Here is an 18370-nt window from a genome sequence, read left to right on the forward strand (position 1 = left end):
ATCTCTTTCAATTGCCACTTTGTTTCTCCATGGATTTTGAATTTAGCTTGTGTCATTTACATATTACTCTTAATCACAGAATTTTGTATGTTATGGTTCAGAGTTGGAAATATGAGAAGTCTGTGAAACGGAGGCACGAAGTGCAGTTATCTTAACCTTCGTCAGCTGGGTATAGAAGGAACTAAGAAAGCTGTTTTCTGAAGGAGACTTATGGAGAGATAAAGCTTGCACTGAAGAACAACTTATAAATTCCCTTTGCCAATATTTTCCGAGGCTCGCGATAAATTGCTGACTTCGCTAAAATTTAGGATTTTAATTTTTTTTAAAGCAAACTTGCTTAAACAAATACACACTACAAAAGGCTTGCATGTTGTGAAGAGCAACTTAGGAAGGGCCAACTCATACCAATTTCTTGCAGAATATTTTATGAATAACCTATTCCTTAAAAGTATCAGTCCTAGCATGTCCAATGCCACCTATAATTCGGGTGACTATTCTTTATGGAGCCAACTATAAGTCTAGAAATACAGACAGCATAGTGGTACAAGTGTACAGCTTTGCTGAATACATAACTCTATGTCCAGGGATTCCACTGGCTAAAACAAGCTTTCTGGTAAAGGTATTGATTTAAATTCAAGGTGGCTGGAAATCACTGAATATCTTTCTCATCCTCCCTAAAATCCCAGGTAGATTTTTAGGATGTTGCAATTTTTTTTCTTCACACTTCACTTTAAATCCCAGGGCTACATTTCCATAATATTACACCACACAGCAGAAGCATGCTCAAAACACAATGTTTTTAAAAGGGTGTCTCTCTAGTATGTTCAAATTAGAATGAATTATTTTAAATTATGCTCTGAGTATAAATTGTATTATAAATATAAAATAATCAAATTTAAACTAACAGGTTAAAACACCTGACTGTATATCCAGAAATAATGGGTGCTGTATCTCCATTAAACAGCCTATTTTTAGAATAGGATGAAAACCGAGAAATGGTTCAGGAAAGGGGCCACACCTCTGATGCAACTGTACTTATGCCTGTTTGGCGCTCTGTCCCCCTCTGGTGACACCTAGCCCAGCTACAGATTGATGAGTCTGCTACAGGTTGGCTAAGGGCCATCTAGCTTTTAGCTCATGCAGTAGAGGCTTAAACGCTAAGCTTCAGAGGTCCCAGGTTCAATCCCGCCTGCCAACAACCAGGGTCTGTCAGCGTTACACAATGGAAAACTATTTTACAGCCAACCTAAATTTTTTTCATAGTTTGTGCAAAACTCCTATGGTAAAAACGTCCCTCTCATCTGATTTTTCCTCAGTGACTGCTTGTGCCAACATCAATATTTAGTTTTAAGAGATTCTACTGGATTGTGAGGAAAAAACCATGCAAGTTAGCCAAATGCTGAGATATAATTAAAAATAATAAAGCCGATAGAGACAGAGGTATCCCTACCTTGTCCTTACCTTCGCAACATTCCGGTTAGGATCCTGGAGCTCTTTCCCAAGTTTGCATCTGTTTCTCTAAGCTGAGGAGAAGAGGGTTATATTAAAAAAACCACATGCACTCCATTAAGTACAAACAGCAGAGTTCTATTGTACATTGGTTTAATCTTCCTCAGTTTTAGCTCGCATTCAATTCTAGTAAAGCTCTGAAATTTAAGTGTAGATTTTTTTCCTTACATAAAGATGAAATCTGTGAAAGATTCAACAGTGGATGTAACAAAAAGCAAAGGCTCTATAAATAAAGATCTGAGGAATAAAAGGCATTACAGATTAGCATCTATATTTTCCATTGTGTCTCTCTGTGTGTGTGTGTCCTATGAATGTTACTGGGAGTTAAATGAGGGTACCAAGGGATGAGGAGATACCCAAAGGGTTAGCTATTCTTGTTTTTTCACATACTGTTCTTTCAGTTGTTTTCATAGATGCTCCAGACAAAGCAATCTGAAGCAAAAACAATATCACAGAACAATGTCATATGACTGATACAGTGGAAAATATATCCTTAAAATATTTCCATAGTGCTTCTACAGCAAAGTTTTACCTATTTTAAATATGAAAGTAGGAACTAATCTTACAGTTTATAGCAACTTTAATTGAAACAGATCCCAAAACACTTTACAGATTGTGCAAACTACTATATATGGGTGTATATGAAATTAAATATATTTAATTATAATTATATTATAACAACTTTGCCCACCCCTTTGGTCAAAAAAAGGTAGTGGTTTAACAGTGCTCAGCAACACTACATATCCAAATGAACTTAATTAACTTTCTTGTTACAGAGCTCTATAGTAAACATGGCATTTTAGGCAAATGCCAGATTTAAAAGCAGTTTTCAGTTCAAGAAAAGGGAGGCTATAGAGTGATTCTCACTATCTCTCTGGCCTAATAAATATTTAAGTATTTTTACCAGTCTGTGCTCAGAGAGGGGATTCAGAGCTAGTTCTTCCACATTGCAGCTAAGTGTCCCAACCATTAGTCTACTGGATATAAGAAGTGGGGCACTACCTTGGGGGCCTTCTCCTCCTTGGTTTTGTGAACAGTGCCTAGGTCCCCTTGGGAATCTAGCACCAGGTTTCCTTTGGTTTTTTAAGAAAGTGGTTAAAAATGCCTAAAATCAAAACAAACCTTTCGTTTTGGGTTGAACAAAACATCATTGGTGATGGGTTGAACAAAACATCAAGTAGGACCCAAAACGGTTTTTGCTTTTCGCTATTTTCTATTCACAGAAAATGCCAAAAAAACGTAGGTTTTAGGATGACCCGAAATGAGTATTTTTTTTTCTTCAATTTTTGGAACTGCCAGTGAATCAAAAACTCAGCTATTTACACAGCTCTACTGTCTTCTTCACAGACAGACAAATTTGCTGGTTAATCCTGGTTATTTTACCATTGTAAAAAGCACATATCTTAAATTTCAGTATCGGACATCAGATGTGAAGAAACCCCCTCAGTCATCAAGTCCTGTCTCCTAATCTAGCTTTTCTGCACTCACAGCAAAGTCAGGAATAAAGCTCAGCAAAACCTAACAACTCTAGCAAGCCCTTCTTTGAAATGCATTGTAAACTACAACAATTTTCTCTGAAGGGGAATGAGAATAAAAACACTATAGATACACACATGCACAGACACACAGTGCAGTTGAAATCTAAAGGGAAGGTGAAAGGAAAACTAGAAAATGTTAGGGTTTTTTTTTTTTCCAAGTTGATGAGAGAGGACTGTTCTACAACCTGCTTAAGCAGGTGCAAAAATAGAACTGAGGGACTGTTGGTGGGGAATCTTTATACCCTCACTTCTAGATTACTTAAGTTTTTATATCCGAAGCCTGCACTTCCCATAGGCTGCTTGGAATGCCTCCATGGCTCATGTGGCAGAGTGAGAGTTAACCACAAGAGAGGGGATTTGTCTGGAGAGTTCATGAAGGAGACGGGTATATATTTATTTATTTTCTAAATTTTACCTCACTTCATCCAACATTTACTACTTCATTATAAATTCAGATTTAATGGGTTGCCTGATGATTCAGCAGGTAGGGCAATCAATGCCTTACTGCTATCAGAGACTTCGATTTGGGAGACCAAACATATTCTGCGTTATAAATCCATAAAAAGTAAAAGGGCAACTGTAAGCGGGAATCTCCAGATAATGAAGAATTTTCGCCATCATAAGTTACATCCAACAGTACCTAGTACCTGAATACCTAGTACAAAAAGTGCATTAAGAACAGCTTCCATTTTCTGATCTTGCAAATATTTACTATCATGTTTAATGCTAACCACTGTGAGTAGTTACATTCACCACACATAGTAGTAAATGTCTGCCAGATAGGGCCTTTAGTGATGAATGTCTTCTATACTATTTTACAGAATTATTTTGTGGTTATATTATTTAATTAAATGCTACTAAAGAAGAACAAAGTAGAAGGATAGGAATAATTGACACTCCCATCCCCCAGTTTGGATGAAAAGGCTGGAGTTTGTCCCAATGCTTTGTAACCAAGAACCATGAGGTGATAGGTTGTGTGCTTTGTTCTGGGAAGGCCATGTCATGGGTGCTTTATGATGCATAAGGTAAAGTCTAGCTGATTCAACTTCTGGAAAACCAGATTAAACCAGTATGACACATGCAACAGAAAAACATACCTCCTGCAATTTTTTAAAAGCTCATTACAAAACCAAGTTTTTATCTATGCCAGAGGTGAACTATAAGCAAACGTGTGTGCTTTCCTGTTGCTCTTTTATTACGTGTAATGATAGGCTCAAACACAGTGGGTCAGAGGGGGAGGGTAATATGTTGTTTTCCTTCCTTTCTTTTGTGATAAAAAGAAGTTTTCGGCTTTTTACCTTTAAATATGAGTTCCTAACTTCCCTCTTTTTGCTGGAGGAGTTTGGCAAACCTGAAAGGTAAAATTACTGCTCAGGGTAGCGATTCTTAGATTGCCACTATCCAGGTTTGACAAAGTTCTCAAGCAAAAGTCAGGACCTGGTATTCCTAAGGTAAAAACAAGCAGAAGAAAAGTTAGACCAAATAGGCAAACAGCCTAAGGGAGCAATAAAAACACAACCTCTTCTATTCTGCACTGGCAAAAAACCCAACATACAGATTTTCAAATCATAAATACACTTATTCTAAAACAAAATATTTCCAAGATAGCTCTTCTTCCATTTCCCTGCTAATACATGAGCTCAGCGATGAGTGCAACAACCGATGACAAAAAAACCCAGCTATGTCAAGCCAGAGAATTCTGTTTTAGCCGATTGCAATGTCATTAGCTGTTGATGTACAAACCTAAAACCTCAAGCATGGCTAGCAAGTGAAGATAAAAATGGACATTCAAATAATAGATCTTGGTCATATATTGAATAATCTGTTACAGATTTGGGATACACTGGGAAAAAAAACCTATGTTAACTTTTTCTGTGAAATTGGGAAGGATGATCCTGTGGTTAAGGTCTGACAGACTTCCTGTGTGACCTTTGGCAAAATGGGTATACAGTACTTTCCTTTGGAAGGTGCTTTGAAATCAGGAAATGAAAATCTATACAAGTGCACAAGTTTTTAAAAATTGTTTATTTTAAATAATAGGAGAAAGCAGGGAGAAGGAAATAAACAAGATGTTGGGACTGATGGAGTTGAGTGGTATGGTGGGAATTAGAAAATCTTGTCAGTTTTACTGATAATTTTGTATTAATCCCTGAAACCCATTTTTCTTCAGAACCCTGTTCACTCTTGGTAAATTAAGTGACTCCTGCAATGTGGTTTCCACCATTTCCTTGGGAGTCTAGTAAATCTCTTTGTGGGATATGCTTCCTGATATGCAACCTACATCTCAAATAAATTGGTTAGTCTCTAAGGTGCCACAAGTACTCCTTTTCTTTTTGCGAATACAGACTAACACGGCTGTTACTCTGAAACCTACATCTTTAATTTCTTAGATCATTCCAAATATTTTTAGTTATGTCCCATATCAGTCTTAAATTAATGCATTCCTTGCCATCTAAGGAGTTTGCATTTTTCAAACAGAGGGAAACTATTATAATATCTTTAATGTTTAGCCAAGCTATATACCTCTATCCATACATCTAACTCATTTAAACTTTACTCTTAGTAAATTCAACCAATTAGTCAATATTTTCTCAATAATGAGGGGCTAAGAACTGAATGCAACATTCCAGTCTAGTGCAGTCATACCTGAGTTCTACAGAAATAGTTTATTATCTCCCTGCTCTGTAACATGATGCCTCTGTATGTGCAGTGCAAAGTTATTGGCCACTGAGGGACAATGGTCTCCATCTTTGGTCTTTTAACAACAACAATTTAGAAAATGGGATACATAGAAATGTGAGCTAAGATCACAACCTTCAAGTGGACTTTATGCCACAGACATATGCTCTTATATGGATCTAATGAAGACCTGAAAACAGTAACTAAGAGGCGTATAATGGGACTGAATACTAGGAATTTGAGGTCTTCCATTTCTGACAACAGGTCTTTGGATGGCTTATGACTGGAGGCTCACCAGTCAGCTTTCTAGGAAAATTTCATTCCTTCTTGACCTTGCTCCAGGCAGGAACAGGAAGAAACAGAAAAAAAAATTGGGCTTGAAAAAATTCCAAGACACACATTGATCAGGTCTGATTGCAGGATTGGGGCCAATTTCTTCCTTGCAAATGCAGACCCATTGACTTTAATGGGACAACTTGTACTACTCAGAGTTTGCAGGATCAAGCCCCTATTAGGCTTTTACTTTTTAATAAGTAATGATGGGTGGTGATTACATATCATGATATAATAGTTGACTTATTTAAGACTTTAATCAATGTCCTGGATTATTTCTGCTTGCAAAGTGAACTTGCCCAAAGCACACAAAACCCGAGACCAGCAATTCTTTATAGTCAAACTTACCCTTTCCCGAGAACGCTGGATCTTCTCTCTGTCTTGGCTCAGGTTTTCCAACATTTCCTGTCCAATCTGCTCTGCATTAAAAAAAATCAAAATATAAATCCTGAAAAATTCAGCTTTTCTCTGTAAGCCCCCAACATGCCAGGTTAAATTCTAATAAATATATTTAAAGAAAAACAGCACTGTAACGTAAGAGAGCCTAATCACTCCACCTAAATTCAACGACAAAATCACTAACAAGCTTTAAATGTCTTAAATATCATACACATGAAGAGGTAACAATCAAACTAGAAGCTGTCATACTGACAGTCTAATGAGATAGTTTAGGCTATAGGGATTCATGTTAACCTTTGGTCTACACAACATTGGCAAGAAGAATATCATACTTGTTCTGCAGAGTGGGAGTTCATACTTCTCACATGTTCTTAACCTTTGTCTCTCCCCTTCTGCTTCCCTTGCTGGGAAATATCAGGAAATTTTTACTAAGAGATACCAGCACAGTTATGGAGATTCTGAAACAACAGACATTAGTGGAAGGCCTTTCTCCCTGCATTCCTAACTCCACCTGCTACTCAAATGAAATTCTGTTATTTTAGTGTTAACCCTTCCTCCTCACACAACTGGTGTTCTGCTTTGGTCCACTGATGGCCTAGCATTTTAAATATGAGGCAAAGAAATCCTGGACATCCTTTTCTCCCCCCTTAATAATAATTTCAGTGCACAGTGATATATATTCTGTCAGCTAAAGACCAAAAATATTCATTACAGTCTATATTGCTGGATCCATTGCCAAGTACAGTACAAGTAAGATAAATATTTCCTCAGATATCTGACCACAAATTGACATCCCCATTATGCTATCTTGTCCCTGCTGGCTTGCAGCTCTTTACTTTTAGCTGTATATACAATGCCTCCCAAAGGTGAAACGTGGTAAGATATGTGGTTACTGAGTTAAAAAGCTGTAAGCACAGCTGTACAGATGGTAGAGTAGGAAAAGTGACTCAAGACTCATCTGCATGTATGTCTCATAACCCTCTGGATGAAACTATAATGTGCTTATTATCAATCACTATTAAAGCATTTAAAGTCTTGGAATACATAAAAGGATACATATATTCACTGTATTTTTTAAGAAAAATATATTTTATTTCAAAAGTAAAGTAAAACAATCAGCCAAATTCCAGCAAACTAGTGTCAGCTGGAAATATTTATTATTCAAAATTTGGTGTGTGTGTGTAAGTAAAAAAGAGTCAGGAGAAGATTTTCTTTCAAAGGAAGAAATAAAAAGCACATTGGCTAAAATGGTCTGGAATTTCACAAACAAAACTCAAAAATATCTTTGAAGGATGCAGCTATATATTTTTATATGCCAACTTAAGAAAGTTACTGTATTTGTTCAAATCTTTTTCTTCCTATCAGTGGTATGTTCACATTCTTAGCTTTTTATAAGGATTTAGTTTAATTTTCTAACCATCAACATGATAACAGCATCAACTGTAACTGAGGGTAATCCACCATCACTTTGACAAATAGTGTATTTTCCTCTCATTGCTGATGACTGAAGACATCAATAAATAAGGAAGGAGAGCATGTCAGCCAGAATATCACAAAATGAATTGTTGATATGATACTTAGGGATTAAACCTTCAGCCGTGAAGTTCAAACTGGCACAGGGGTCCGAGAACTGAGAGAGCTGCATTTCCTTTCCAACAATCTCTACAGATATATAACTGGATGGATCATCAATTTTACAGGAGTTGTTTTACTCTATATGCACTGCATTTGATGATCTTTTGCCCTTTTTGGGCAAAAATAACAGCATAAGTTGAAATACGAGACCTAACGGAGGTGACGCTAGAATTCTGGCGATCAGTTTGAGCATCATAAATTGAACCCCTGATCTAAGCATCCTATAGTACAGCTCTTCCACTCTCAGAACGTTCACTAAAATCAGTGAGACTTTTGCAGATGCAAGGTCAATAATGTAGAGAAATGCACACAGGTAAATGAGAAAGGCACCTCTTCACTTTGCTCCAAGACTTCCATGGGCAGGGAAGCGGCAGAGTTAAGCTCTTAAATAGAACATTTGACCACTTTGATACTATTGTCTTATGTTTACTATCATATTACATTATATTCCTCATGTCCCTGATGTTTTCCTGCCAGTTCAAACTTTCACCAATCTTAAAAAGCAAATGTATTCATTTAATCCAGGATTGCAGTTTAGATTCTTTCAGACTACTTATCTTGTTGAATCAGTTACTAGGCTACTACAATTACACAAAGTGGCCAGTTTTATAAAGTATGTTGTGGTTCACATGCAGGCATTTAGGACCAAGACTAGAACCAAAGAGTTGTCAGATATTGTAAATGTGCTGTATACCTGGAGCCTTATGTCAAGACTGTAAGCTCTTTTGATCTTAAACTATTTTGGGGGGGGGGGGGAGGGGTGTGCATACACGGACATGGGCAGTGCCAGGACGCGGATACCCAAAAACAATCAGTAGATGCTGCTGTAACGCAAATAAATCATCATAATGTTAAAATTAACCTAGGCCAAGTGAGTTTCTGAAAGTGACATAAAATTATGTTCTAAAAATTACAGCTAAAACATCCCGAAGCAAAGGCGTAAAAACCATTTATACCACTATAATTCATGTTCTAATTGACACAAGGCAAGAACAGTCAATACACATATCACAGCATAGCTTAAGAATGAGATAATGAATAATAATAATAATAAACTATAATCCCGCACAAAGACAAAGTCATAATTGAGCATCAGGCTTAAAAGGACAACAAGTATCAGGCTTCCCAGGCCACACATTTAATTTTGCCTTGAAGCTGTTAAAATCAGGTGGGGGAAACCAATCTCTTCATCAATGAGCAATTTGACAGTACCACTCTTTTTTGGTGTGGCCTTCTTAAATGATGTTTAGTTCTATATGGGCAGGTTGTGCAAGCAAGAAGATGATATCACTTCCCAAAGTTTTGCACGTGATCAGATGCATAAATAAAGATGCTGTGATAGGATATGGTTGAAGTTGTGAAATGAATAGTCATGTTCATGGCAACTCCATTCAAAAATAGGGGTGGGAAGCAGTTACCAAATAAAGAAAGGAAAAATCTGCAGGAAAAGTATTTATACTTACAAGGGTCTAACAGGATATTGAGAGAATGGAAAGCAAAAAAATAAAAATGAAAAAACATACACAGATATTTGAAAGCATCCCTTTAACAGTGAATCTACATCACAGGTTTAATACTTTTTTTTCTGCTGGAGTCTATTTTCTTTTTCATGCATAAAGAAAAACCAAGAATCGTTCCATGGAATTTATAAAATGCATATTTATTTATCCAACAGACTGGAAAGGCTCATTCACAGCTATACTGGTCTCTTGGGTAAATACATTAGTCATTCTTTAAAAATGTGTATTATTGACTTGAGTGATTAGAGAGGCTCTTTCAAAATCAGTCTAGCCTGTAAGGTAAATAAATGCTTAAGTGGTTTGAAACCAAAGAAAACAAGCAAGGAAAAATTGTGTGATGTGCCTGATGCATGATATTATATCAGCATTAAAAAGAACAAAACAAGCTGGATAGGACATCAGTTATTGCAGTTTTGTGGGTGTGTGCATGAGAAAGAGAGCTGTGCATACATATGACTTGTACGTATTTTCCAAGGATGCAATTTATATAGAGATAACCTCTTAAATCAGCTATTTCCAACCTTACTAAAATGGAGATTTATAATATAAGACGATGTATGTTTTACACAGTATCTTTCATATCAAAATGTCACCCCTGTGTGTGGTATATTCCTGCACTTATCAGTAAAACGCAGCACACGTCTTGATGTGGTAAAAGGGTTGACGATAGGCGCGACCAAATTATGGGGAGAATGCTAGATGGCTTGTTCAATAAGACTTTACATTTGTGTTCTACATACAAATACACAGACTTACTAGACATACAAACAGAGGTGAGAGAGGGAGACAGACTGACCACAGAGTGGGATGTAAAGATAATGTTAAAGAATTAAAAAGGCTGATCAGATGGTTAGGGCAGAGAAGTAGAAAAGCTGCCACCTATGGTGGAGAGGAAGAGGGAAGAGATAGTAGGGTGGGGAAGTCTAAGGCCCCATTTCAGGAAAGCACCTAAGCACATGCTTAAGTGGCCTTCTTAAATACAGATGATTTCTGGAATCAGGACTTAAAGAGAAGCATGTATCAAATCCGTGAAAGATCCTGAAATAGGGATAAAGAAAAGGAGTACTTGTGGCACCTTAGAGACTAACAAAATTTATTTGAGCATGAGCTTTCTAAATTTGTTAGTCTCTAAGGTGCCACAAGTACTCCTTTTCTTCTTGCAAATACAGATGAACACGGCTGCTACTCTGAAACCTGAAATAGGGATGTATTTATAGGGGGTATTGAAATGGCAGAAACCCAGTTAAGATCTTTGAGTCTGGGGGCATTTTCTTTCAAGGTCTGCAAAATGGGGTATACTGGTCCTTTAAGAGCACAAGGTCCAGAAGAATTTGTTTCAGAGGTTTGGAATCCACAAAGGCTCAGGAAATGGCTCTGTAGCAGAAAAGAGGAAGCAATCCCTGGGAATTAGCAGTTGGATGGAGGCAAAACCCCATGAACCATTCCTTTAAAGGGTACAGGATCAGAGCTCCCTTCTTCTTTCAGCCAATCAGGAGAAGTTTTCTCTGGAACAGGGCAGTATATAGAATGCTTTCTCCCTCAGAAAAAGGGGAGACACTGAAAAGAGAAGGAAGCCAGAGAGTTCAATTCTAGGGGACACAGCTATAAGAAGTGACCTTGGGTAGAGCAGCGAAGAACTCCATGTGGATGCCAGAAGAGCCAGAGATAAGTTGAACCTCTGAATTGCAGTCATGGACTGTTTGGAATGGTTTTGGGCATTAAACCAGACTCAAATGGAGGGTGGTCGGACTAATAAGAAAGGCTGTGCGGGACCTGCAAGGGGCCCTGAAGAGGTAGAACAGAGGGACGTTGCTGCAAAGGGAATTCTTGCCGTGAGGAACTGCTCAAGTGGCAGCAACCCTGTTATGGTATGGTTGTCACATTTTGGTTAGGTTAAAATTGGGAGAATTTGGACTTTGGGAGTATTAAAGGGAGGGAATTACAGGAGACTAAAACATCAATAAGAATTTCTGCAAAAAGTCATGCTACAAAATATTATATGTGAGCAGTATTTCAGAGGTGACAGCAAGCAATTTTGCAGACTTGGAAAATATACTGTAGGAGGCAAAAGAGTTCAGGGTTGAGTGAAAAGGTACCGGATAGCAGAAAGTTAATACAAAAAAGTGCTGACATCTTTAAGTATGGTTACATAAGTAGAAGTCCTTATAAATGTACAAGTTTGCAGTTTATATATATTTATATCTATATATCTTCTAGTGAAATATATATTTCATTAATATATATTTATATATATCTCTAATGAGATATATTTCATTAGAAGAGATAACAATTAGAGACAGTCATTTTGATCTTTAGGTCATTAGATGACAAACAGATTATTATTGATAAATCAAGGATTAAGGGTAATGGTTATAAGTCAATAGAGAGAATATTTGTAAAACATTAAAAGAATGCAGCATAGTGAAATGAGAAAGTTATGCTATTCAAATGACTAAGTATCTGCAGTAAATGGGATGCTGATGGGTACATACAGGAAAAAACAGAAGTCCAATTGTTATTATATATAACAGGGCACCGGTTAGAGTATATCTTAGAAAGCATACTTAATATCACCTTTGCTAAGGTATGAAAAGGACAACCACAATGTTTTGTGCTTTCATGATTTCAGTTACAAGACAGGGTAAAAGAAGCTGCCTGGTTGGTCTCACTGTGAAAGCAAAACAAAAATAAAAAAAAAGTCCCAACCCAATTCCCAATCCACCTTAAAAATGCAAACCTCTTTAAAATAAAAACGGTACCATGAATTAAGACGAAAGTTCATAAAATCCACTTTGTTGGTCAACAGCAAAAAACATGGTATTTTGATCTCGAGATCAGGGAAACCAAAAATTCAGACTTACTGCTTTCTACAACGGAGAGCAAATATGGAAGAAAAGGTACATGAGAAAGAGGCCAGACAACATCAATACCTTTAGGACTGAACTGTAGCAGTTTAAAACCAACGCTTCCTCTCCTCCCGCTCACTCTTTTGGGAGTGGGTAAACATCTGAATGAGAAGTAATAGAAAATGGCGGGTGAGAAGGGAGGAGGAAGAGAGATGACAGGCCTGGTAACTTCACCTCTAGTAGCCTCTTCTTTTTCTAGGGCTTCTTACCTTTTCTAAAATTCTAACATACATCAATCTACTGGCATAAAAAGTACACATTTCTCACTAACTGATAATTTTTTCTGTCTACTTCCATCACACATCTATCTCTCTTAGCTCGCTTGCTAACATCCTCACGGCATCGTTCACAGGAGGTGGCAGGCTTTGATTCGACTCTGGGCTTACCTATACTGAAGTCCAGCCGTTGTTCTGGCTATATGCTAGTTCAGTAATATTCATCTGCTCCAAAATCCTCCTTTCAAATGTTCTCCTCCCCTCTTGGAGCAACTGTTCAGAAAAGTACCTTGCTCAGTGCAATAAGACAAATAAATATCCTGCTACCCCATTTACAATCTCTAACTTAAGTGAAGTTGGAATCAAGTCACAATATTTTTTTTCTCACTTATTTTTCCTTTCTATTATTCTTAGTGGAAGGGACTGACCTAACCATGTTAGAAACTCTGTCGTCCTCTCTTTATCCAGACAACAGGTACAGTTCAGGCAGTGCATGCTGCTCTATTAAGGTACCGTCCAGACTGCACTACCTCTTGGGCTGAAAGAGCAGTTCATTCAATTCTTGATTTTTCCGCTCAGACTGCCTCAAAGGTGGCAAAATAGTCACAATTCTGATCACATTTAGCCTGTGCCGAGGACACCTATCCTCTAGGAATTGGACCAAGACTATCCTCTAATTTCACCCATGCAAGCAGCCATGAGATGACAATGAATTCTCGCTACGTCTCACCTGGGTTGAATTCAAACTGGTAAATTCAAACTCCACGTTCCTTTATTCAACAACTTTATATGAAGTAACAGGCAATGCAAGCAATTATTTTGGACCCTGAGTATTGCAGCCTGCAAAGACTTAAAACAGGTGTGACTGGAGGGCAGGCAACTCATATGCCAATTCCTGCATCTGGCAGCTTGAGGCTCTGAAAATCAAAGGCTGACTCAACCTCTGCAGCTCAGTTATCTTCAATGTAATAAACACAACTCAAGGCACATAAAATTTAATGCAAAATAGGTTAGGCCCAGTAGGCCCACCGGCAAGCAGAAATCAAAGTCAGTTACCCTATTAAAAGGGCAGAAGCATCTTGGAAAGACAAGACACATTTTAAAGTTAAGGAGCGGGAGACAGATTTATTAATGCATATCCAAATACACAACATACAAACAATGCTAAGTGAAAACAACATGGTCCACAAATATTTGAGTTTCAGGTACTTTGTCTGCATTGATATTCATTGTGTGCTTTTTTAATTATTAAAGGAACCATTTATGAGGCTCAGATAATAAGAACTGGTCTTTTCTTAGTGTTTCTATTTCTGGACAGAGGAAAAGTCAAGAGAAGACTATATCTTATGTTATTTCAGACCCATAAATGGCTCCTTGAAGCAAAAAGAGCTCTTAAAAAACAAATCCAAAATCAAATATCAAGATATTTAGCTTTATTCAGATTTACCCTCATACCATTATATTAAAAGACTCATACTGATATATTAAAGATTTATCCTGCGTAATCTGAATCTAGAGCCTTATTAGAAAGTCAGGAATGCTGGGAACACAAGCAAGCATTCTCTGCATGTTTGATCTTTACTACTTCCATAGGTAAAGGGAGCTTTTTAACTGGACTTACACTCCTCAGCAATACATATTGAATGTGAAAGGAGAATATATTTCTTGCTGCACCCACATTCATATTTAAATGAAAAATAAGATGCTGGACTTTTGAACAAAACAAAACAAAAGGATTATTAATTAATCACATTGTAAATTATTATTGTAAATTATGTTTCAAACCAAAAACTGTTGATATTTATTCTGTGCAAAAATAAAGCCATGCTAAAAACTACATGCGATAAAAAAGAAAATTAAACAAAAACTTTTCTTATACATTGGAGAGACCACAAGGCAAGTGAATAGCTCAGCAACCTAGGAGCTAGCTTCAGTGAACTCACTCTTTGAATACGAATTAGCGGCGCGTAATCGCAGCATATTTATGAGGCCTTTTGCCTGGTCCTTTTCTCCTGTGAATGCTGTATTATTCATTGCATGTGCCCTGACCCCCGTGCGCTCCTGTTCTGACAAATCATACTTGATTAAGACAAATCTTTATTAGTTAGCTAGTCAACTTCCCCATTTATCATTTGCAAATCCCATTCTCCTTTTTGAGTACAGTAGAAGTAACTGAGACCATTTTCCCCCATATAAAAATGAAATGCTTGTTACTGACAATAAGTGCAAACAAAAGCCCGGGAATCAGTAATAGGCAAAACAAAGGTTTAATAGGTATAAATTACCAACATGGCAAAACGCTAACACAATGGCATATGTTAGCAAGGCTGAGGAAATGTTTATTAGCTAATCCTTTCAATAGATTCCCCACTTCCCCATACCAACTAAACTCTTTCTTGAAAACAAAATGCCATACATACAAACTGCATGCAAAGTTTGAGTCTCAAAGTACTGAGGTGTGTGTTTTTTGTGTTTGTTTTTTTTTAAGACTGCTGAGTAAAAGAGATTTTTACCAAAAAGAAAAATCTTTTAAAAGTGGAGGCAAAATGAATTCAAAATTATTCATGAACCTTCAGCTCCATGTGAAAATGTAAGAGGCAATTTTTTTATAACTTCAAGAAGGTGGCAATTTTTTAAAACTTCAGCATAATGTTAATGTATTCAGCATGTATTTTACAACTGGAAAAAATCTGTGATGTCTAATACATGCCATTTTACTCATGAGAGTGGCTTTTGCTCAGAAATCAGAAGGATGTCCCTTCCATCCATCAGCGCCCTGTGTCTGGAAATGTGACGCCGCCATTTGCAAATGGAAGGATGAGGATTACAGATGATAGATGGTCCAGGAATTAGGCTGCTACAACAAGACTGTGGAGATGTAGGTTCTATTCTCTGCTCTTCCATAGATTTCCAGTGTGACCTTGGGTTAGTCACTAAGCCTCTCTTTCCTCAGTTTCCCATCTGTGAAATGGAGATAAAAGTTCTGCCCTACCTCACAGGGGTGTTGTGAGGATAAATACATTAAAAAATTGGGAGGTACTCAGATACTATGGTGATAGGGGCCAAAGGTACCAAAGATAAATAGAAATGTATCATTAAATCAGTGATGTAGTACAACTAGTTGACAAATAATTAGTCTGTAAATGAGCAAATACTATTAGTGAGTTCAATAGGAGTAACATATCTGTGGACAGGAGGATTTGTGGCACCTTAGAGACTAACACATTTATTAGAGCATAAGCTTTCGTGGGCTACAGCCCACTTCATTGGATGCATCGAATGGAACATATGGTAAGAAGATATATATATTATATATATATATATACACACACACACGCGCGCACACACACACACACACACACACAGAGAAGGTGGAAGTTGCCATACAAACTGTAAGAGGCTAATTAATTAAGATGAGCTATTATCAGCAGGAGAAAAAAAACTTTTGTAGTGATAACCAAGGTGGCCCATTTAGACAGTTGACAAGAAGGTGTGACCATACTTAACACAGGGAAATAGATTCAATATGTGTAATGACCCAGCCACTCCCAATCTCTATTCAAACCCAAGTTCATGGTATCTAGTTTGCATATTAATTCAAGCTCAGCAGTTTCTCGTTGGAGTCTGTTTTTGAAGCTTTTCTGTTGCAAAATTGCCACCCTTAAATCTTTTACTGAGTGGCCGTAAGGAAGGATAGAATCTCCTTTTACTGTTAACATTTGTTCTGGAAAACTGAGATGCAAATATTGTTCTGAGATGCAAATATAGACTCCTCCATAATGCCACTTTTCAGAGTAGAATCAAATTTTAGGAACAACATCTTAAGCCCTTCACATGGGGTCTAAGAGCTGTACGGCTAGAGTTCTTATCAGCCCTTTGCTAATTGATTTTTGGCACCTGCTGTTGCTAAGATTTGCATTTTAGAGTACGTCTACACAGCAGTGGGAACTGTGATTCCCAGCTCTGGTAAACACACCCATTAGCTTTGCTCCAGCTCATGTATTTAAAAGTAGTAGTTTGGCTGTGGTGCGGTTGGGTGGGACTATACTCCAGCAGCTAGCCTGAGCCACCATCTGAGGTACTGTACTACAATCACACTGTATTCGTAATGTGCTAAACTCAAGCAGAGTGAGTGTTTGTATGTCTACCTGAGCTGTGTACCCTTAGGGATCTTGTCAGATCCACACTGCTGCTACATGCTCATGTGGCAGCTGTTTTAAACGGTGCTTTTTTTCAATAGGTGACTAATAAGACAAGTGTGACTGCTTTCTTCTGATGCTAGCTGGCAATGCTTATCCAGACCTTTGTTATCTCAAGATTAGATGAGCTGTAGTTGGGGCTACACTTTGGCTCCATTTAGAAGTTCCAGCTCGTCCAGAATGGAGCAGCCTGCTTATTAAGCAGCAGTTTCAGTCTAGAGATGTATCGCTCATGATTGTTGAGCTGCACTGGCTGCATGCAGGCTCCCGGTGGCAATTCAAGGTGTTGGGTTTCCCTTTTGAAGCCCTAAAATCGGTTTGGGTAAGGGTTATTTGAGAGAGAGCCTCTGTCTTTGTCCCACACCTCTTTAGTTACAATCAGCAGAGGCAATTGAGCTGGAGCTGCCATTAAATAAAGGAGAAAGAACTGCCAGCAGGCCATTCTCTGTGAGGGACGCTCAAGTAGACTAAAACACATCTCCCATTCTCCTGGTCCACCAGAATTCATATCTGTTAACTTCCAGGACATGCAATAAAAGTCCTCTTTTCCCCATGCACACTCAGAATGGGTCAGAATGAGGAAGGAGGTTGTTATTTTGTTGGCTGTGCTCTAACAGTGATGGAGTGGTATGACGATTGCATGCCTGGCTGGCAGTAGATTCTAGTGATCCAGTGTCGTCCATAATTGTTCTGGTTGTTCCTCATATATATGCTTTATAATATCAAACCATATAAATAGTTACATTCCTTTGAGGTTGATACATTTTGTTTTGCTGCATTGTGTGGCTACTTAGAGAAACACAACCTGACCTGGCAAGGCGTGGAGTACACTGATTTTCATTCATGCTCAGCACCTCAAAATGATCAAGCCCACAATGAGACAATGTCTGAACCAGGTAGAGAACCCAGGACAGCTGACTCCCACTCCTAGACTCAAAGCAGGGGAACACACTGCCTCCAGCTGGGAACAATCAAGTTAGTTACAAATATATTAAATCCACTGAAGATGGTAAAATGCCCAGAGATTATTATTGCCATTTTGGCTATTTAAGTCTTCAGCACCATTTTCTAAATATATCTACAGATATACATATTTTTCTAGTGAAATATAGAGGACATAATGACAGAGTGAAATGTATTTTATGGTCTACATATATCCAATACAATAAATTCTAATTTGGAATATGTTTTCAGTTGAAAAAATGGTAAGATTTTAAAACAAAAAATAAGTAGCGTGTTCTCATCAACTACAACACATTACACTTCATCTTAGAAAAAATTATCAAACTATTTGTTCACCACAAAATATTATAATTATGCAATTATCATTAAATTGGTAAATCACTGCAGCCTGACATTTTAATATAAACACCCAGTTTACAAACACAACTTTGCTGCAAATTTTCAAAATGTGTTAAACTGATGTCACTGTCTCAG

At 37.6% G+C, this 18370-nt stretch overlaps 1 protein-coding gene across 3 annotated transcripts in view; it reads right to left on the reverse strand.

Moving 5' to 3' along the window:
• VTI1A (vesicle transport through interaction with t-SNAREs 1A) overlaps nucleotides 1-18370 on the reverse strand; it is a 356160-nt gene that overhangs the window by 143313 nt on the left and 194477 nt on the right. For all 3 annotated transcript variants that reach the window (XM_074959349.1, XM_074959348.1, XM_074959347.1), the window contains 2 exons: nucleotides 6408-6478; nucleotides 1462-1523 (listed from right to left, as the gene is read on the reverse strand). In XM_074959349.1, the coding sequence (XP_074815450.1) occupies nucleotides 1462-1523; nucleotides 6408-6478 (133 nt within the window). The remainder of the gene's footprint in view (nucleotides 1-1461; nucleotides 1524-6407; nucleotides 6479-18370) is intronic.

Source organism: Natator depressus, chromosome 7 (assembly GCF_965152275.1).
Source record: "Natator depressus isolate rNatDep1 chromosome 7, rNatDep2.hap1, whole genome shotgun sequence".
In the NCBI taxonomy this organism is placed as follows: Eukaryota; Metazoa; Chordata; order Testudines; family Cheloniidae; genus Natator; species Natator depressus.